This window comes from Lycorma delicatula, chromosome 5 (genome assembly GCF_047948215.1).
Source record: "Lycorma delicatula isolate Av1 chromosome 5, ASM4794821v1, whole genome shotgun sequence".
NCBI classification, from domain to species: Eukaryota; Metazoa; Arthropoda; class Insecta; order Hemiptera; family Fulgoridae; genus Lycorma; species Lycorma delicatula.
Genome location: NC_134459.1, coordinates 72,158,633 through 72,182,375, shown reverse-complemented (window position 1 = coordinate 72,182,375; position 23,743 = coordinate 72,158,633). Strand labels below are relative to the sequence as shown.

Here is a 23,743-nt window from a genome sequence, read left to right as displayed (position 1 = left end):
AGCATTCATAGTCAAACCAAAAGCTATCCATTTGAAAGCTATATGCTGTATCAAAATTGACATTCTGCAAGAAACAATTTTGGATATTTTCTTGAATTACATGAGTTTCTTTGTATGAAAAATGTTACTTTGCAAAATATGAAAAATGATATTTTCTAACAAAAGACTAAAAGATTGTTTCAAAATGTTATTTACTAATTGTATAACATTACCCATAATATAAAACACCAATTACTATATAAACAAAGAACTTATCACACATATCATGTTATGAAAACATAAAAAAATGGATGTGGTAAGCAGTATAACCACAAAACTGAAATAAACAATAAAGTCCCATTTTCAGATTAATTTGCGTGTACTGTATGCTTTTTTTGAAACTGAACTGGTCTCCATCTTGTACACCTTTCACCTAATGTTCTATTCATCTTTAAAATGTACTAGTGAATATTTTGAATGCCTGACTAGTATTTCTTGTAATTTATGTACTGTTTTCTTTGGCTTTATAACAAGTATACTCACTTTAAAATCCAACGGAAACCCTTCAGTTTCATGAATTCACTACAATTTTTAAACCGTGATTAAAGTTAGTAAATAGCATTAATTTTTATATTATAGCACCTCCTACATCAGTCACTTTATTCTTGTGACTTTGTGTATTCTTGAAACTTAGTATCAAAGGAAGCATGAAGGGAAAACATTTACATACTGATTTTTTTTAGAATAATATAAAAAGAATTATGCAATTGGAGAACTGATATGTTAAAGAATGTGTTAGCCAGTCATCTCTCTCTCTGTTTCTATTTAGCCTCCAGAACCACTATAAGGTATTATTTCAGAGAATGAGTGTAAATGAAGTGTAGTCTTGTACAGCCTTAGGTTGACCATTCATAAGATTCCCAAGCCAGTCAATCACTTGAGATATCAAAAGATTACTGACATTTTTAGGTTATTATTGATGATTATTCCTACTTTAAAGTTGTATACCTGTTAAACAAAAAACATTTATCTGTAAAACATTTGGTTGTATGGGTAAAAAAATTCTAGACACTATTTGCCTTTATTGAATAACAATGGATAGTTGAGAAAAATTGATATCTCGCTCATTTTAAAAATCTTACATGATTAACAGAGATGTAGAATAATGCCTTCTTCTCCTTAGTAAAGAAAATCACAGAGGATGAATAGAAACATTTAGATTGAAAGAGAACCAGATTTTTTAACAGAAATGTCTGCCAACAAAGGCAGGAATTAGTTAGGCAATGTTATAAGAACATCATTATTTAAAACAGATACCTTAAACAAAGGTTTGCTAAAGAGAAAAATTTAGAGAGATTTGGCATGGACAAAATCACTTTTCAAATTTAAATTCATTTCAAGGCTGGTTGGCTCCATAAAGATAAATAAATTATACTCTAAGATACGGTAAGTGATGTCAATATGACCAATTTATTCTCTCCTATCATATTTCAGAAATCTGTGGGTGTCTTTTGCCCTGTTTTCATTCAAGGACAGTAAAACGGCTGTCCTTTTAAATGTAGTATATATTTAGCTTGTTATTTCACATCACAATAATGTAACATTCAATAAAAAAAAAATTTTCCCTTACTTAATCTTTTAGAAAACAAAATTATTGAGTGAAAAGATATGATATTTTTTAGAGTAGATTTAAACTTTGAAACACATTTTTATTTATAAATTTAATTTTGTGATTTAAATTTTTGAAGTTAAATAATCCAGAATCCAGACAGAGTTAGATTAACATTTTTATATTCTTAAATCATTTTGTTTCTTAAATTGCATTGAAAGGTAAGACTTAAAATTCATTGAACAGCATAACAAAATGTAATAACACTTTAAAATAATTGAAAATTAATTATGAAACACTAACTTTCATGTGATACAAGTCAACTTCATGATTAAAATAGCTTCAGATTACTTGAGTTTATCATAAATTTAAGATATTACATTTTTAGTAGTAAAACAGTATATGACCTAATTGATGCACAACATGGATAGTTTCTCTACAACAATAATACACTCTGTATGAGAGTCGTAATAAATGCATAGTAAAGGTTTTATCACACAAGTTTTATTAATTATAATATTTATTTTTATGTAGGTGTATTATGACATGAATTAATGGAAACAATGTTAGATTTTTAATTCTTTACGCAACTTATTTCAGCTGGACATTTTTTTAATTTATTTTTATTTCTGCAGAGGAAGGCCTTCAAACCAACCTCAATAGGAACCCTAGTGTATCATACATGCTAGAAAGGTTTCTTGTACTTTCTATCCGAGACTATTTTAAATAGTTGTTTTACTTTCCTTTTATTTCAGTTAAAATTCTTATCCAATTGGAGTCAAGCCACAAATCCTATTAGACTGGCTAATAGCAATAAAAAACTTTTACCTTATTATACAGTTTTATAGTTACGTATTTTATTTTTTCGTAAGCAGCTTCAGAAATATAAATAGTATATTATATTATATTAAAGTATATTATATTTCAGTAATTTATATATATTTTTTTTTATATGCCCTTATAATAACAATAACAAAATTACTGATTATAGTTGATCTATATAATCAGTTTAGCTATAATAAATTTGCATTTCTTTTATAACAACATACCAAGCTGTTGTTGTTTAAAATTCCACCTAATTTTAAGATAAGCATACTGATGTAATGTAGACAAGTGGTTTCCATTTATTAAACATTTTTTTACCCAATACCTGTCTGAATAATATCTGGCCATCTAGACCTACATGAAAAACACATATAATAAATGGTGTCTTGGTTGGTAGAGAATGTAGCTTTAAATCTACTACTCTTTATGACATTGCCTCTTTTTACAAAAAATAGTGAATTCTATCTCTGATAAACACCAAAATACAAGTTTATGTTTATATATTGTGTAAAAGACATTACTTGATTGAAAAAACTTTTGTACTAAAACTCAAAAAATGTTTAATTAACTTTTCAACTGGAAAATTAGCTAAGATTGAAATAATTACAGGCAGAACTTATAACAATTTAACTGCTAAGAAAATTATACCATATTTCACAAACATTGTTCTGAGGTAATAGTGAATAAAACTGTATGATTTTTTTAATACATATTTAGTTGTTCAAAGCTTTACCAAGGAATTTTTTAAATAACACTTTGTAATGAAAGTACATTCTCAGATTGTTAAAGATTCTTTTAAAGTTAACATTGATCATGTAGTTGTTTACATACTTTAATGGTTTCTTTATATGTATATCTTGGATTACATTCCGGTTGTTCAATATTAAAAATTTTATTTAATTGTTTATTTTGTTACTGATATAAAAATATCTCTAATTTTTTTTAAGTTATTCTTAATAACACCCTTCACAGTATAATATGATAGGTGTAGGTGTATTACTTTCTAATATAAATGTGTATATGTTATTAATAAAAACCACCTATGAACATCTAAAATAGCAGTCTTAAACTTATCAATTTATATAATAAGCTTTTTCATGAATTCATCATTGATTATAAAATACTATTTCAAGTAATGCCTTACCATATTGCATGTAAAAACTGATAGTTGTCTTGGTGTAATTTATTTTATTTGTTATTTTTACAAAATAATTGCATTAGTTTCATACATATATATATATATATATATATATATATAATGTTTTATTATATTAGTTTTATTAAAGTCAGTTTGATTTGTTGTTTAAAAGGTTTCTATTTTAAATCATTTTCACCATCAAACTTCATAGATGAAAACAGTGTTAAATTTTTTTTTATTAAAAAATTAATTTTTTTTTTAATTTCTTCGGTAAGCTGTCTACTGTGTCATTATAATTAATATCAGAAAGTTTCTTGAAAAAATTATGTCTTTTTTCAGTTAATTAATTGTTGAGATCCATTTCATAACTTAATACTACTGAAGTAATGTCGGGTTTATGAGGTACAGTTTCATGATACAAAATCATATATTATGAATTGAGATTAAATATGAAATGATTAGCTTACTTCTTTAATAAATGTTGATTATCTTAATGAAGATATGATGTATAAAAGTGAAAGATGTAATGAAGCTGCGTTGATAATTAATTTTTCAGTTAAAATTAAGATATTTTATATAACATCTTAATTTCTAGATTATAATGGTTGGTAGATCCCCTCCTAGTCACATAGAATAAATTTAAAATTTTGTAGTCATAAAATGGTACTGGGGTGTTTACTCAGGAGCTGAAATTTGTAGACATTGCTTATCCTCTTCACTATCTGAATTTATTTAGTTTCTATTTGTTTTCACTCTTTGTTTTAATGTTGTAAAGGACATCTAAAATTATTTCTGTCATCAAAAATTGTTATTTTTATTTTTCATTTTTCTTTCATAATCGTTAACTTAATATTCTTCTTGGATAATTTTCTAGGAATGTCGATATATATTTATTTTAGTTAAACCTTGAGTAGTAACATGACTAAAATATATCATTTTCCATAGAAATATTATTACTGAAATTTTAATTTTAAAGACATACCCAACTCATGTATAGTGTAGAACATTATACTCGTATTTTATAATTTTGCGAATGATACTGTAAAAATCTATATTCAAAATCTGATAGCTGGTAAAAAGGATTTGCATTATTGATCAAAATTAAGTTAAATATATATTTAGAAGCTAAAATAAAAGTACCAGTATATGTCATATCAATGACTGATACAATATTTCAAATTTTTATTAATAGATGTAGTTTCATATTTGTGGAAATTTATTGTTAGATATGCTTTATGAAATTTGTACATTAAACTTACGAATTTATTAAATTTCACTCATTAATTGTATCAGCATATAGCAAATCAGTTCCATTATGAAATTACTAACACTTTGCTTCAGTCTTACTAGTAGCCTAGAAGCAGTAGTAGATCCCACTCATGTTATACTGAGTTTATCAAACTGGGCTTTTTCAATGTAGATTTTTATTTTGTTTTCTTTTTTGTGATATAGTTTTGTACATGTTTAGGTCAACCATTCCCGATACATGTGATTAATTGAACTCCAACCATTGAAGTACACCAGTATCCACGTCTAGTATTCAAATCTGTATAAAAGCAACTAATTTTTACTAGGATTTGAACTTCAGAATCTTTGACTTCCAAAATCTTCATTCAATGAAGTTGAACTAATAAAATTAAAATGAATTACAAATGGAATCATTGATAAAAATCATAGTAGAGAATAATTTTAGTGCATTAGATACATCATATGTACTGATTCCCAGGACATCACCGGATTGATGACTGTCTTTAATATATTTCTACTATAGCCCCCTGTTTTTTTTTCTAATGAAGTATCCAACTGAAACAATAAAAAATAATTTCATTAAAAACCAAGATAAGATTAAATATTAAATAATGTGCTAAGGATTTAATGGTATATAGAGAACAGCCTCAGAGACACATAATTCAAGAAAAGAAATTGAGTATAATGTAAAAAGTGAAGGTATTGAGAGAGACAGAGAGACAAATAGGCAGACAGACAGATTGAGATGAGTGACAGTACGACAGATCATGTCAGGATTGGAGGAGATTGCTTGTGTTAGTAGCTGTGTGAGGAAAAGTTACTCTCCACTGCTTCTCTCCATACTCCTTTTCTAAAAAGTAACCAAAAATAGCTTCTCTATTTCAAAAAGGAAAATTTTATGAAAAATCATTACATATATATCACTCCATCTAATAACAATCAAAATTACTTATTAGATTTCACAAAACTTGGGGAATGCTTAATATTTGTTATGTTTGTATGTTTGTCCACAGTATTATGTTTGGTCGTAACACATATGGCCAAGCAAACAGATGAAATGGCAAAAGTTAAAAAAAAGGATCTTGCTTCATTTGGTCAGCCTTTTGAATCAAAATCTTAATTTGTCAGGTTTTAAATGGCACAAATCATATTGCTTTTCTTCAAGATTAGATTTTTTTTAGAGTTTTGGAGTGTAACTACAATAAAAGTTTTGTGATTTCACCATAATGGTTGAGGAGTTCTCCAACCTGTATTCTCTCATCTTAAATGTGATGCATTCTGAAAAAAAAAAACATGTAATTTAGAAGTTAGTGTGGATTGATTCTATGGTTTCTATCTTTGTGAAAGTAATTTGAAATAGACAGTCAAATAATGAAGATTGATCAATACCTGTATTTATGTTATTAATCATATAAATTTCATAGATATATTAATTATTAATTGTGTTTTTCGTTATATAATATACAATATTATTACCAAATATAAACGTAAAACAATTTATTTATATGTTAAACAGATACAGTACAAAAATGAAAAAGATAGATCGAATACAAACAAATAGATTAAACTATAGGCTTTATTTAGTTAGTGAAATTCTTACTGCAAGTTTAAAAAATATAATAATAATTTACTGAAAAAAATTTGTCTTTAGTTATATTATCTTAGGTTTTTGCCTTAGTTATCCATTTTCACTAACCATGCTATAATGATACAAGTGTGTTGGTTTTATAGACATTTTTCTGATTTTAGAAGTAATAAAGACAATATTAATACTGCCATTAATCAGGAATGTATCACACACAACTGACAAAACCTCAAGTTTTGGCATTTTCACTGAACATGTTTACTCTGAGGGTCATCTTAGTTTCAATAATAAATTTCTAGTAAATTGTGTGTATATATGCACTGCAATGCCACGGAAAGAGATTAAGTTGTTTGAAAACACGACTTTAATTTTCTGTTTGCAATTACTGCATAAAAGCAATGGTTTCAGTTTGTATATGATTTAAAAATTATTAAAAACTACATACATCCTCTTTTAGTCTCTTTTATGTTTGCATTTGTTTTATTACAATTAAATTAATTTTAAGTTAGTAATAAGAAACTAATTTGAAAACCAGCCACAAACAACTTTATTATCATTATAATTACTTAATCTGCTCATCTCTATTACTGGCCCCTTGTCAATATTAGAAAACAATTAACATAACAGATATAAATCAATTCCATAGTTATCGTCTCTCTATTTATAGGATTCATTACAATATTTAGACACGAACCAGCCTAACACTGTTTAAGTACTAACTACCATTTCTGTGATCAGACTTGGACTTACATAAAGTGTATCTTTACAATACATTTTTTATCAAATGTTTATCCAGTTTCTTTTTATCCATTAATTGGTGATTTCTTCAATTATTGGTATGTTTAGATTGGTGGATTTACTAATTCAAGAAGTGGACTGCAAATACTAGCTAATGGAAGCCAGCAATGAGGAAAAACTTACACCATATTTACATTAGTTCACTGGTAAAACTGTAAAGCAAGTGGGGAGATCTGGAAAACATGTTATTGAAAAGAAAAAGAAGTAGGTACTGGTATAAATTTTTTTCTTTAATTTCTTCTTACTTTTTTCAGTTTCTAATCAACTTAAAAAACAGATATTTTGCTTTTGAAGATCTTTGGAAATGTACTACCATCTGTGGTTCACTTATATATGAGTAATAGTAAAATTATAGTAATAATATTGTATATATACTCGTATCTACAGTAATTCTTTCAAAGTATGTGAAGATGAAACACCTCATGGACTGCACCTTGATAGGGGTCAACTTCCTTTTACTTCTACTTGGATTCATGAACAGAAGAAACAACTAAAAATCCAGTATGAAAAACTTAATGGACACTTTGAGTTTAAAAAAATTACCTAAACATTATTAAAAGGTAATGAATCTATTAGATTGGTTGTGACTGTGATGTGTGTTTGATTGATGATTGCAGTGGTACTTTGTGGAAGCTGTTTTCACAATGTGCCAAATATCTCTTCATACTTTACTTTGAGAATATTTACTACAATGAAGTTCTAAATAATTTTATTCAAAACAGAACTAAAAGTTTCATAGTATTCATGGGTCTATTGATAAATGTGTAGACAGCAACAATTTATAAATGCTGGAAGTAAGAGAAAGTGAAAGGAAATCATTGAATTTTTTATTTACATTGTAACAGAAGATTTTTAATTTTATTACTGTGTAGTGATTTAAATGTTTATAAGCTGTGCATAATTTTTATACTTTGTAACTAATTGGTTACTTCTCTCTTTTGTTGAATTGTAGTTATGCAAAGATAATAATAGTACATAAGCCTCTTGTATTTATATTATTGAATATACATTGCTGATTTTCTTCTTTTGGTGACTTAATTTTTATTTAGTTTTGCTAACTGTGTACTATGTATTTCAGCTCTTTTAATTTCTCATAATATTTTATTATACATTATTTATAAATGAAGTAATATTATTCTAGTTATATCTAGGAATCTTCTAGTTATATAATAACAAATAAACACTGTAGTATTTTGTTAAACAAATGTACTTGTTATGTGAGAAGTACCATTTATCAGTTTAACATCTTGTGCCTTAAAAATATTTATTTGGGTATTATGCGAGTAATAAGAATGTACAAAGGAAAGTGAACTAGACGAACACTGGTTCGGTTTCAGAAAAACCAAGGGGAAAATGGAGGCTCCTCAGACTCAGAAAAGAAAAATAAAGCCACCTACGGAGGAATTTGATAATGTAGAATGTAACAAAGTGTTCAAACATTAAGGAAAATTGGGCTAATATTTTAAGAGGGAATACTTTTATACAACAAGCAGGTAGTAATGAAAGCGTAGAAGATAAAAAACAACAAGCTGATTAGAGAAACATGACTAGGTTGTAGTGTATGTTTATTGATTTTCAACTTGAACTTAAAGAACCAATATAAAAATTGAAGGAAAAGTTTGAGAGTGGAGTACTATCTGAGGAGAAAAAATAATGATGTTAAGATTCACAAATGAGATTGTTCTTTTGGCAGAAACCAGTAATGAAATGAAAAAAAAAAGATTAAATGACAGTTTTATTGTTATTAGGAGAATTCAGTTAAAACTAAATAAGAGTAAAACAAATGTAGATAAAGGTTATAATGAAAAATTAACTACTAAAATAGAGAAACATGGTATATCAGAATTTTAAAATTATATATTTGTATTGTAAGTTTGTTTGATGGTTGTTTGACATTGATATTGGCATACCTAAATATGTTACTTAGGTAGTGAAATTGGCAAAAAATTAAAAAGTAGGGTAAAATCAAAAGTCGACTAACACAATCGGGGAAAATTTTCATGTAGAAAAGAAGTCTGCTTGTATTAATTGTAGATGTAACAATTAAAAACACATTCTTAAAAATACTTATTGTACCATAATTAAGCATTTTTCTCTCAAAAGATTATTCTAAGAAGAATATGTAATTAAACTTATAGATATGTGTTTTTGAGTCAATTTTTTACATATATTTATAACCCTTAACAAATAACTGATGCAACCTGTTAATGATGCCAGTCAGTAACTTGTTTCTTTCTTCTTCCCCAAATGATTATATACTCAGCCAGGCTAGTTTTCAAAGTAAATTTATTCACATTAAAATGGTAATATGTAGTCAAGTTTCTTCATTAATAATAATTTAATTACTATATCATTCATCGGCGTGTATTTTAACAAAGACAATAAGGTGAATGAAGTGACAGATGAAAAAAAATGCCATACCTTGCTGGGATTGAACCCATTGTCAACACTGATCTCGAACCCAGCATGTTAATCACTCCAGCAACTGACCAACAAGATCTAGTGTCTTGTTGTTGATCTTGTTGTCACTGATCTTGACAAGATCAGTGATAAATTATTGTCTTAATTTGTTTTTTTATATATAATTAATTAATTTATATTTAATAGATCAACCCAAGTACAGAATAATTTAAATAGGATTTACCTTATTTCATTTCATAGGCAGAAGCGCTTTCACAAACTTAATTTGCATCATCAGCTGCATTACATTTATATATATATATATTTCAAAAAACATCATAACCACGCAATATATTATATAATACTTATTCATTTATATTTTATGTTACACATTTTTTAAACTAATTAAATTTTATTAAAATCTTTTAAATTAAATTTAAATGTTCTTTATCATACTTTAAAAGCTTAAACAAAATTTAAAAAAACTTTCATTTAAATTAATAATTTTAAATCAAAACAAGATATAAAATATAAAAAATTATAAAGATTAATTAATTAAAATTGATATTAAAATTAAATGTAACAATTTTTTTTACACATGTGTACAATCAATATAAACAAATAAATTAAAATTAAATTAAAAATTAAAAGCTTTTAAAGTAAAATCAAAAGCTTAAGTAAAGTAAAATTAAAATTATATGCTAGCCATTTCACTGAATTTATTTTACCAACCAGGTTGGAAGATTAATTACTCAACATATTCATCAAAACAGATATTGGTGCTATCTACTGCAGCCTTTATAATAACATTGTCTTCATACCTGTCTGAAGGTTGATCAGATGTTTAAAATACCTTTCTAAACTGTCATAACCCTTATTATTCATATCCATGTTGCATTTTTTAATTTCTAGTATTTTTAAGTTTGTCTGGATATTTGATATTGTGTGCTTATTTTTAATCAAATGATCTGATACATTCAAAAAACCTAGTTATCTATTTTATAACTTCTAAAATGTTCCTTGAATCTGATTTTAAAAGATCTAGTGATCTTACCAATTGTGGTCACAATCATTACATTCAATTTTATAAATACCACTCAAATTATATACATAAGAAGGATTATTACGTTTATTATTCGTCGAACCAGCAGGTTTAAACCTTTTACTACCATAAACCTTTGTAATGTGTTCGACTATTTTATCAGTACATACATATTTTAAATATGCATTGTTAATTCTTTTGTATATTCTTTACTGGTATTAAATGTGTGTTATTTTTAATTTTTACCATTTGTTTATTGTAAATATTATCTGCCAATCTACCATCATAGCCATTATATATAAAACAATCTATTTTATAATATTTAATCCTTTGTTTAATTCATTTTTATTTACATTATGTTTCATACAGTTAATTGTTCTATTTACCATATTTGTATAAGTACTAATCTTATGTGACCATGGTGATTTTAAGCTCTATGTATAGTGGTTTTGTTAGATGTGGGTTTTCTATATACTGAAGTTATACATTGATTATTTTTACCAAACTCAATATTAACATCTAAATAATTTATTTTTCTATTGTTATCAATTTCAAACGTAAATTTCAAATCAATTATAGTATATGTTATTATATGTAACTTATTCAAGATTATTAAATGTTCATCATTTATCATCAGATTATAGACTACAAAAATAGTATCAATGTATGTAGTCCACATTAAAATATCATGTGTATGTGTTATCCTGTAAACTATCTTATCTTCAAACTGCTGTAAATAAACCTCAGACATTATAGATGACAAGGAAAACCCATCGGTAATGTATTATCCTGGCTGTTATTAAAACTAAAACAATCTTGTTTACATATGTTCTTTATAATAACTGATGTTTTTAATAAATAAGGGATCTTCATGATTTTGTATTAATTTTTTCTTTAATATATTAGGAGTTACTTCTATGGGTACATTAGGATGCATATTACATATATCATAACTAACCATCATAGTTTTATAATTTACATGTAAGAATTTAGTTTATTTACTAACTCGTATCCATTTTTTATATTATATTTATACTAACTTTATTTTACTTCTGAGAATTTTATCTATTATTTTATCTATAATTTAAGATGGAGCGGTTTTAAAATTAATTAAAGGATGCATAGGTACACCCTGTTTGTGTAACTTTGGTAACCCAATTTTATGTAGGTGCACTTGATTCATAAGGGTACAATCTAGTATGATATGTTAAATTATTCTTATAATTAAAAATATTACAAAATCCATTATTACATTTTTAGAAATTCTCAAAACGTTTTTAGTAGGGTCATTTACTTTAAAGTATTATAATCATATTTTGTCAACATTTGTAACTGAAGAGTTTTTTATGACTGCAGTTGCTTTTTATTTACTTCTGAAGAAGGGAAAACTATGGACATATACAGGTAAAATACAGCAACAATAAAGTGCAGCACTTATACTTTCCATGAGTTATCTTATCTTAGCTTATGAGTTTGCAGCTAAATAATTTGACTTGGTTAAACTGTTAGCTTATCAGCTAACCTGCAGTATAACAGTAAAAGATTAATGTTGGTCTTTTATTCTACAGTTACTTTTCTGCTAATGGAATTTCATGTCATTAGAATTTTTCTTAAAAACTGAAGAAATTCTACAAAGAAATATATTCATTCTGGCCAATTTTTTTTAACAACCAATCATTATTTAAAATGAACATTAAAATTTCATGATGAAATGATAAATGAAAATAATGTCAAAATTTTACTGAGTCTTGAACCCAATACCTATAAACTCCTGTAAATAAACTCCAAAACTCCTGCAAATAAACCTCAAACAATATGGATTACAAAGGAAAACCCATGGGTAGTGTATTTTCCTGGGTGTAACATTTGTTGTCAAAACTAAAATAATTTTGTTTACATATGTTCCTTATAATAACTGATATTTTCAATAAATAAAGGATCTTCATGATTTTGTATTAATTTTTTCTAGAATTTTATGCGTATGTGAAATGCACAAGAAAGTTCTAAAAATATTTTGTATTTACTAGTTACTAGTCCTTACTCATTTTTCTTTCCCAATTTGGTATACTGTGCTACAGTTCTTTAGTTATCAGCCATTTTTTTAAAATTAATTTCAGTCAAGAATTAATAAAAAACTTTTAGAAATTAAAAAAACTGTAATGTTTGTTTTGATAATCTGGATAAGATAATGTATATAGATATTAAAGAATAATTACAATGGTATGATCCAAGCAGTATATAGAAAAACCTTTTTTTGTATCCTGTTACATTATCATGCGAGAAGAATGTGGTTGTATATTGGTATATTATTTTCTTACTCATCTTATCAGAATAAAAATGTTTCTTTTTTCATTTTTAAAAATAATTACTGTTGACTGAAACAGCTATTGCTAGAAACATGCCCAAAAACTGGAAAAAAATCTATTCTGTATATATAAACTTAAAAATTGAATTTTGTTTTTATCTGCAACAAAGCATAAAGTCAAATTAGCCTAAAAAATAAACTACTTTTCTTTAGATTTTTGAAGAAAGATTCCAGTAATGGAATGAAATTAACATAAAAAAAGATTTCAGAATATAATAAGATCTCTCTCAAATATGAATGTTAGTATAAAGGGAATTATTAATTTTTTTATTTATAATTATTAATTATTCGTTTTTTAACTAACACCATTTGAATTATGAACGTTCAAATTAAATTGTAAAATTTAAATGGTGTGTTAGTGAGATTTAATTCACAAATTTAATTTAAATTTTAAAATTTTGTAGTGACACTCCAAAACCTCAGTGTATAATAAAATAATTTTAAAAATCTTACTTCTCAATATTTTTCCTTCATTCAACATTTTACTGAGAAGGCAACTGTCCTCGGGGGCAATAACTCTGAGCCATAATAATGACTGAAAATGATTTGAAGTAAATTTTAAAAAAGATATTTTATTGTACATGGTTTGGTTCAGTAATAACAAAATTAATATTAATAACATTGCCAGTCATCATAAACATGACAGCAAATTTTAATGATTTTTGTTTTGTAGTGATAATTTTATGATTTGACCCTTTTTTATAAAATTAATTTGTTTTTTCTTTTAAGTTAGACCAACTGAGAATCAATGACTGTGAAGCAACATTTTGCATTCATTTTTCTTTTGGGCATTTTCTTTCCTTCTCTTCTAATAATTCTTCATTCTTTCACTTTGTTTTTGTCTTTCCTTTTCTGACCAGACATTATTTGTACTATTTTATCAGATATTTTCATTTCTTTTAGGCCATTTTGAATCACTGAGGTCCATTGATTTTCACTCTTTTTGGTGTAAATGTGGTTAAAGATTTGTTTCTTGAGCCTGTTTTCATTCATTCTCATAAGGTAGCTAAAGAATCTGGCTCTTCTTTTCCTGGTGGAATCTGACATTTTTTTATAATTATAAAGATCTTTATTACTTCCGAATTGTAATCATTTTCACCTTATTTTTTTGCTCCTAGTTAATTATTACTAATATTAATAATAATCTCTTTTTTCCAGATTTTAAGTTATGCTGTTATTTAGTTGTCTCTTCTAATGGATTCACCGTCTATTTCAAAAGGTATTTCCATCTTTCAATTTTTTTTTTTAATATCATTTACTTACTTTTGACTAGGTAAAAAATTATTTTTAAATGTTCTCTCATGAGAAATTGTAAAAAGTTAAAGCCTACAAAATTATTCTCTATTTGAAATTTTTAACTGTGTTTTTTTTGCCATGAGTTATCTTGGGTTATGATATCATTCAGAATTTACTGGAAAAAAAAGATTGACATAATTAAAGCCCATAAAATCTGCAGTTGAATTTATTTTGAAAAATATTGGTAAATAGGATATGGAGGGCTTTCATAGTTACCCTTTCATAGTAAAAGATCGTTTTTCAAACCAATTGCTTAATTTGGATGAGTCTTCCAAATTATTTTGAGAACAAAAATAAAACTGAAAATCAAATTCACACAAACCTTTTAAATTTTCAAAAGTTTTATGAGAAATAGTTACCTTATTACTTTTCTTATAGTTTTATTGTTAGGTTAGTATACTTTGTATTTTCCCGTTTACATAAAGATTGCGTATATAATGCCTTATTCTTACAATAAAAAATGTTACATTATCATTTACATAATTTTTACCAGTATTTTTTGTAGGTATAAATCATATAAACCACCTGTTACACAAGCGACACCAGCTTTCTTTTCCAAGAGTACTTCGTGTGCTGATGTGTAAGATAAAATTATTTGATTTCATCATAAAGGGTTTTTTTGTAGAAAGAATATTTACTTCATAACTAAAAATAGTACTGGTACCGATTTATTAAACCTAGTTCATTAATGCATATACTGAAGTACAGTACAAATTAACATGAAACAAGTAGCTCAAATTGATATTACTAAGAGTAGTAAATTCACGGTTTTCAATTTTACTTCCTGAAATTTTTGGGCCAAAGGAACGACAAAGAGTATTTGATGAATGAGAAATGCTGTAGAAACCTGCAATTTTAGTAATATTATTTTTTTAAAAATAACAACGTTTCTCACTTTTGAGTTCGTCCATTAGTCCGGCTCAAGTACATCGCCGATCGTTGATAACGCCCACTTTTTAATTGGTCAGGAATTTCATTAGGAAGCAGGACTGTCGTTGTGTGTTGTGACGATACTACTACTCCTTGCGGGTGGAAGGGGACATGCCCCGTTACTTCACCTGACGCTGCACTCGTTCACTCACACGCATGCACGCACGCACTAACACGTACATGCATGCCCGTGTGTATGCAATATAACATATAAATACACTCACACACGCACAGACTTCATCAAGTCCAGCCATTGAATGGATTCATTTTGTTATTTCTCCTCATTGTCGTTACCGTCACCGATTGCGGCGGACTAGTACGTCGGTTTCAAGTTCCGGTACCACGACTAAATATAGTACATTCCTTCCAGTTTTTCTTTTCCTGCATATTGCACAACCATAAAAGTCATACGATAAATTAATGAGTACATACATAAGTACATTCGTTATACTATTTTTTTTTCTTTTCAGTAGCTCGTGAACACAATATACACGTACACAATGTATTTATACTACCGCCACACTCAATTTGTTTAAATACAAATGATCTAAATTGCTAAGTTCCGGTACTTAATGTGATAATTCCTTTCGATTATTTATTTATAGGATTATTTTCACAGAATTACTATTTAAATACGTTTAAAGTGAGAAACATTTCAATTATTACGTCAGCTGTTTAAAAAACAAACTGTCATGCAAATAGCTACGTACATGACTTCCGTACCCAGAATTACATAATCGGGTATCATGAAGAAGATAGCTAGTTATGGACAGTTACACGTTCCGAGGGCATGTCAGGTTATACATTGCACTAAATACTCGTAAAATTTGCGCTACATTACACCACCAGGTCTGAATCTTGGGAAGAGGAACCTAGGACGGACGTTGAATCGGTTATGGGCAAACGTTCCTTACATAAAACATACAGCCTATTTTTCCTGTGCATAAATTACATCCAACACGTGATCCCTACTTACGGATTCATTAGTAATCACAAATATTTCTTATTTATTTCTAGGAATTTTCGAAAAAAATACGGTATTAGTTTCGTTCGCACTATGGGATTGTGGGTGAAATTGAATATTTTTACGTCTTGAGGTAAGAGGAGTACGAAAATACCATTTACTTAAAATGTAATTTCATAAAGGGAAATTACTGGCTATTACCGCCAACTATAGGCCTATGTATAAAATTTTTGGCTCGAAAATTTCCAAAACTACAAAATTTTATTGAAATTTAGATACGCTGTAGTAGTATATACATCGCAGTTGCGTATGTGAAAATTTGATGAAGATTGATTGAGTCGTTCTTAATTGAGTTACCCTCAATTTAAGGTCAAAAAAATTTGAGGGAGCTGATTAGAAGCGTGGTTCCAAACATAAACCCTTACGTAACTCCGAAAAAAAATCAACAACGTTTATTACAACTGTAAACAAGATAACTGAAATTTCAGGCAAAGATATTGCTCGGAAAGTAAGTAGAGGAACAGTTGTTAGTGAAAGAACAATTTTTAATAAAAGAATAACACTAAATTAAGGTTAAACATATTAGGCCTAAAAAGACTCGAAAGTCTTTGAAAGCGATTGAAAGCCGATATCAGAAAGTTCATTCGTTTTATTTCAGTTCAAATTTCAGACTCCTAACTTCAACAAAATATTAAATGCCGTGAACACCAATTATGAACTAATTTTTCTAGAAGTACATTACACCCTGTTTTAAAATCGATGAATTTTCGATTCATATTCAGTAAAAATAACTCTTTATTGATTGAACCCAAAAATAGTAATTCATGACGTAGGGACTATTTAAGAGAAATTAAACGATTTCGTGAAGAGGGTAAGACAAGTTATTATCTAGATTAATCTTAGGGTAATGCAAGACGTGTATAGGAAAAGGTATTAGGTGATTAAAAAAATAAATAGCGCAAAACACGCTGTTATGAAAGGTTTGTCAAACGGGGTGAAAACCCTGGCTGGAAAAGATAAACGATTAATAGTAACGCAAGAAGGAAGTGAAAATGGGTTTTTGAACAGTAGTTTGTGGGTATTCCATATTTTCCTAAGAGTATCATAATGAAATGAATGGTGACAATTTTACGAAGTGGTTTAAAAAATCTGTCGAAATTGTTGCTGAAGGCTCCATCATAATAAACGATAATGCGCAATACCACTGCCTGAAAACTGTAAAAATTTCAAACGCTTCGACCCGAAAATCGGAAATTGCCCAACGATTAAAATTGCGTACACCAAAGAAAAACATGTTAAAAGAAGAACATAAAAAAATACTAAAATTAATTAAACGAGAATATATTCATTATCTAGTAGATGAAATCGCAAAATCAAGAACTTTTGCCGTGCTGCGTCTTCCTCCTTATCATTGCAATTTTAACCTGAAAGAATTGATGTGGGCAGAAGTCAAAGGCTACATTGGGAGTAATTAAAGAAGAAGAAAAAGTGGGAAGCGAACAGACAGTTTAGGTAAAAATATTATTGAAGATAGAGAAATAAATTTGGGAAACTATGACAATAGTTCAATAGACAGTAGCTTATCGGGTATTGAAGAAATAAATTGAGCTAAGAAATATTTTTTTTCTGTTTTATTATGAAATTTTAATATAGCGGTAACGTACTTTCTTATTTTTATTTTTATTTTTAAGGTGAATATGCAATTTATCACAACTCTAATTTTTTTATTACAAGTAATTACCCAACTTCAAAAAACGGAGGAGGTTATCAATTCGACTGTATTTTTTTTTTTAATTTCTTTTACGAAGTATTGTGATCGCGAAATATTTCGGTTTTCAGATTTCAACGGAAATATCCATTCTGACCATCCCTGAATCCATTTTGACCAGTTTCGGCGTGACGTCTATACGTACGTATGTATCTCGCACAACTCAAAAACGATTAGCCGTAGAATGTTGACATTTTGGATTTAGGACTGTTGTAACATCTAGTTTTGCAGCTCCCATTTTGATTGTAATCGACTAAACCAAAAGTGTCCAAAAAATCCCAAAACCCAAAAAATTAGGATTTTGGACTTTTTCTTAACTGCACTAATAAGCCTTCATTGAGAGCTTTTCAACAATATAATCATAAGTGGTACTTATTTTCGTTGGTTCCAGAGTTATAGCCAAATGAAATTTTAATTAATAATATATTTGGATCTTACAAGGGGAAGGGACAACGGTTCGAATCCGACTTCATATATATATCTTTTTTAACTTTTTTTTTAATTTAAATATATGGACTTATTAATAATTATTAGTCTCTGATTGTAAAAAAAAATTTACAATAAATAATAATTCAATAACAATTGAAAAAAATCAGAATTTATTAGCGAAATAAAATTTTATGTACTTTTCATTTTAATTAAAAATTTTTACAGAGGTTAATTTATTAATAAATCAATATATTTAAATTAAAAAAAAAATGTTAAAAAAATTTATGTATATCAATTTGGATTCGAACCGATGTGTCGGATTCAACACTAATTGTGCAATTCTGAAAACTGTCCACTTTATTACAGAATTTTTTTTAACCTCCGGGACCACCATTACCTAATGGTGGTCCCGGAGGATTTGCCTCAGAGGATGAGGCGAATGACAATTTTTGCAGTGTGTGAAAATGGGTAATTGAAAAATTATAATATAAATACATATATTTACATTATGCAATAATTAATTCTAATTTGCAATATTAAATAAATAGTCATACGACAAGCTCCCAACCAACAGCACTCTGTATGAAGTGAGTTAAATATTATAATTATGCAATAAATAATATTCTATAGATATCATAAACACTTTTTTTAACCAGGTACTCGCAAACCTTGTCAAAATGTCAACTCGCAATAATGAAACCTATAAATTGTATAGATTACACAACTTTATCATTTCTGTCATTGCTTTCTCGTTAATAACTTATTTGGGTCCAAATCAGAAAAAGCGATGCCCTCCCTCTAAAGTTTTAACTCAACTAAGAATGACTTAAATCTACCTCTTGACAAAATTTTTCTTGCCGAGGTCTATCATTGTCTTATCAAGAGTTGTACCCTGCAGTTTGTGAACAGTTACAACCGGCTTGATATTAGAGATAGCATTATGCACTCGATACCTACGTATCCCTATGTTGTTTGGAATGTTGTACAAACTGGTGAATTGGCTATTCGTTCTGTAGTTTTATGTCTTTCCCTCCTTAACTTATTTAATTTGTACACATTTTTCTTTCATTTTCTCCTGTTTTGTTCTTATACCGCTTTCTTCCATTTTTTTAGCGTTTCTGTTGATACCCATGGTTTGTTGGTTCTATTTCCCTCATATAAGCCTATATCTTCCTCTACTGTTTTTACTATGGTATTTTTTATTTATTTCATGCAGGTCCCTCGGTCACTGCTCTCATTTTCCTTTTTGCTTTCTTTATTTGCATATCTCTCCCATTGTTTCCTCATCCAATTTCTTCAACTTTTCTAAGTTCCTTTTCTTAACTACCTTTGTTCTCTCTACTTTCTTTAATGCTATTTTCAACTCCTTCATAAGTAGCGCGTGATTACTATTGAATCTGTACCTGGTAATCCATTGCTTTTCTTATCAGCATTCCTACTCCTTTCATCTTCTGATACGGTGTCACTAACGCCATATGCTTTGTCCCCAGGAGATACCCACTTGTAGCTCTCCTTCTTTAATGGTTTTTGAACCGAGTTCAAAAACTTTAGTTATAAATATGTTTTTCTATGGCAAAATTATAGTAGTCTGTTCTGCCTGCCAATCCTTTACCACTAAGCCAAATCTTCCTACACACTTATTTTTTCAGTTTCTCCGACTAATCTTCAGATTGCATTCCAATCTTCCATCATTATCTTACACAATCCTTTGCTGATTAGAATGCAGAAGACATTGGAAAGCCACCAATTGAAAAGGCATTAACAAGCCTTTTCTTTTTTTTAGCCTCCTGGACCACCATAGATATTGCTGCAGTGGATGAGATGAAATGACAATTTTGTAGCGAGTGGAAATTTCATGCCTGACCAAGATTTGAACCCAGTTTGAGTACAGACCATGATTCGAACTTCTTTTGTTGCCTCCCTCAAATGAGAAGATTGAAATGAGAAACTATTTTAATTCTTGAACATGTAACAGAAAAAGCCACATCATAACATAGCACAAGGAATTATCACTAGGATCTTTTATTCAGCTGGCCTCTTTTATTCTTCTACTTCTAGTGGTAGTGTCTTGACCTTTCATCTGAAGGTTGTGGGTTTGAATCACAGTCAGACACGACATTTTCACATGCAACAAAATTGTCATGTCACCTCATCCTCTGAATCAATACCTAATGGTGGACTGGAGGCTAAAAAAGAAAAGGATCATTAATGCAGTGGAATTCCAATGCCTTCTGTATTTTAACACCATTAACTTCCCATCCTTAAGAAGTTCCTCCACTTTTGAGGGTATTTTTCCACCCTCAGGACAATAGTCCACCAATACTCATCCACCCTCTAACAAGGCTATTAGAAATTGTAATTCTATAATATATAAGGGAACTCCTTATATCAGGAGTAACTCGGTTCTTTCATTTGTTAACCACTTCTATATACTAGCAGTTGTTAATATATATATATAGTCTCTTCTTCTCTACCATGGAGAGGTGAATATTAGGATTTTCCCTTCACCAAAATATGAGATGAGAATGATATGCACGACATGTAAGTGATGTGTAGTCTTGGTAGGTGTAGTCCTGTACCCACCGGGTTGGTCTAGTGGTTAACGCGTCTTCCCAAATCAGTTGATTTGGAAGTCGAGAGTTACAGCGTTCAAGTCCTAGTAAAGCCAGTTAGTTTTACACGGATTTGAATACTAGATCGTGGATACCGGTGTTCTTTGGTGGTTGGGTTTCAATTAACCACATATCTCAGGAATGGTCGAACTGAGAATGTACAAGACTACACTTCACTTAAACTCATACATATCATCCTCATTCATCCTCTGAAGAATTATCTAAACGGTAGTTACCGGAGGCTAAACAGGAAAAAGAAAGAAGGTGTAGTTCTGTACAGACTCAGGTCATCATTTCTGAGACATATGGTTAATTAAACCCCAATCACCAAAGTACACCAGTATTCACTGTTTGTATTCAAATCAATATGAATGCAACTAACTTTTACCAGGATTTGAACCTCAGAACCTTCGACTTCAAAATTCAACTATTTTAAACAACTGATTTTAGATGACAAGTTAACCACTAGACTAGCCTGGTGGCTAAAATTTATACCTGAGCCAGTAAAACTTATAAGAAAAACCTAAACATAATCAGTATAAATTCAACATTTATACTGTTATCAAAGGGAGTAATCTTGGTTCGAATATAGTTATCTGATTTTCTTTGAAATTGTGTCTCTGTAATCGTTCATACACATCCTATATATTATTTTACTTCACTTTGGTGAGCAGAGACTTGGGCTAATTACATCTGCCTACCACTCTTCTTTTTTGTGATGAGAAATTAATTTTATAGTCTGAGAAAAATTAAAAGCCTGACTGCTATTCAAACCCAGCAACCTTCGGAATGGAATGCATGACGCTTCCACTTCATCAGGAAGGTCAGTTTTTAAATTTACATTAATAATGTTAAAAATAAATTAAATTACAAATATTCATCAAATTATACTCACTTAATCCCAGAAAATAAAAAAAAAACCCCTTACCTAATTAGGAATCAGAATTTTTTTCATTTAACTAATTAGATTATTTAAGCATTCGAGAAAGGACCTCATTATTTCTCCATTGCCATTTTTAATAAATTACTGTCTCATTTAATTTTTTTTTTTACATAAACAACATTACTTTGTAGATGAGTATTTAAACATAATTTAAAAAAATAAATCCTGAGTTTTCTTCAATTCTCAATTTTTTTTTCTTTTAATAAGTGCCTGAGTAATCTTCATTAGCACCTTTTATGCTTTTTTTTATGGTCACATTTAATTTACTATTTTTAAATATTTACATGACAGTTTCTTTTTTTTACAATGTATAGTTTATGAAGTTGTTCTGAACAAATTTTTAAACAGTTTTTGTCCACAGATATACTTTTTTATCCATAGGGTACCAAAATTGCCATTCCTGACATGATTTATATAATGTTTTCTTTTGTACCGTTCAGATAAAATATATACTTTTATAAATTTTCATTTGAAAATTCGACCTGTTATTAATTTCAAACATCATACCTTTTATTTATGATAAACTTTAGAGTGTAAAATTATCTTTCTTTAATTTATATTAAATTAAAATAGAGTTGCACCGCCAACTTTTAAATTTTCTACCAAAAATATAGATTCAGATAAATGTGCATAATGTTCTTCAGATACAAAATTTCAAATTTCAAATCACATTTCAAATTTTTTTTTTTAAATGCCTGATTAAAAATTTTTTTAGTCATATTTTTAAAAAATATTCCATAAAATTATTTTTTTATAAAGTATACAAACCCGCCGGTTAATCTAGTGGTTAAACTCGTCATCGCAAGATAAGGTGATTTTTGAAGTCGAGAGTTGTAAGGTCCTTGTAAACGCAATTGATTTTATATGGATTTAAATGCTAGACTGTGGTTACCGTTGTTGTTTTGGTTGGACTTCAATTAACCATACGTCTCAGAAGTGGTCGACCTGAGTCTGTTCCAGACTACATGTTTACCAGTACATTACACTACAACTACAGCTATCTCAGGCCTGGCAAGCTGGTAGCGGTAATTAATTTGCATATACACACACACAAACGCACACACACCCGGACCCGACAGTAGCCGCAAAACTGGTTGGAGAGAAAAAATTAAAGTATACAATAATATGTAATTGTTAGAATTCAAAATGGCATTCAAAAACTGTATTTTAATATAGAGATCGTTAAGATAAGCTATGTTATTTTTAATTAATCTGTTCCAATTTTGTAATGAAATAAATTCAAGACATTAATTAAACAAAACATTGATTTACTCTCAAGAATAATAGTATCTAAATTGTTGAAAACTTTCAATTAGTATTTTTTGAGAAGGGAGCATATGCCTCGTATTTACCGCAAATAATGAAAAATTAAAAAAAAAATGTATTTTAGTTAGGAAATTTTCTACAGTTTTGATGTAGTTATATTTTAAGACGGATTAAGAGAACATTGGATAGTTCAAGGTAGACAGGACTTCTCCCTACCAAATAACACCGAGGATTTACTAGTTCTTAAGGTGTCACAATTCAGCATGGATCTTTCAGGTTCTGATCTACTTTTTAAACATACAATTCGGAGAAGAATGAAGGATATACATTCTTCACCATTTGGTGAAAAAAAAATGAGCTACTCACGAAGAAACTGCAGTGTAAGACAAACAATTCCCCCAATGGTACAGTTTAAGTTCCCCTTAAGGAAGCTGTGGATCCATTCCCAGGAGGGTTTCCACAACTTCTCATCACAATCGAATATCTTCATTCACGGTAGGAATAGCATATTATTGATCATAGATTTACGTTTAGCTGTTTAAATAA

The 23,743-nt window shown here is 28.5% G+C and overlaps 1 protein-coding gene across 2 annotated transcripts in view; it reads left to right on the top strand.

Annotated features, from left to right (window-relative positions):
• mas (trypsin-like serine protease domain-containing protein masquerade) overlaps positions 1 to 23,743 on the top strand; it is a 148,610-nt gene that overhangs the window by 1,657 nt on the left and 123,210 nt on the right. For both annotated transcript variants that reach the window (XM_075366400.1, XM_075366401.1), the window contains exons 2-3: positions 7,231 to 7,386; positions 14,148 to 14,208. In XM_075366400.1, the coding sequence (XP_075222515.1) occupies positions 14,184 to 14,208 (25 nt within the window). In that variant the 5' untranslated portion in view covers positions 7,231 to 7,386; positions 14,148 to 14,183. The remainder of the gene's footprint in view (positions 1 to 7,230; positions 7,387 to 14,147; positions 14,209 to 23,743) is intronic.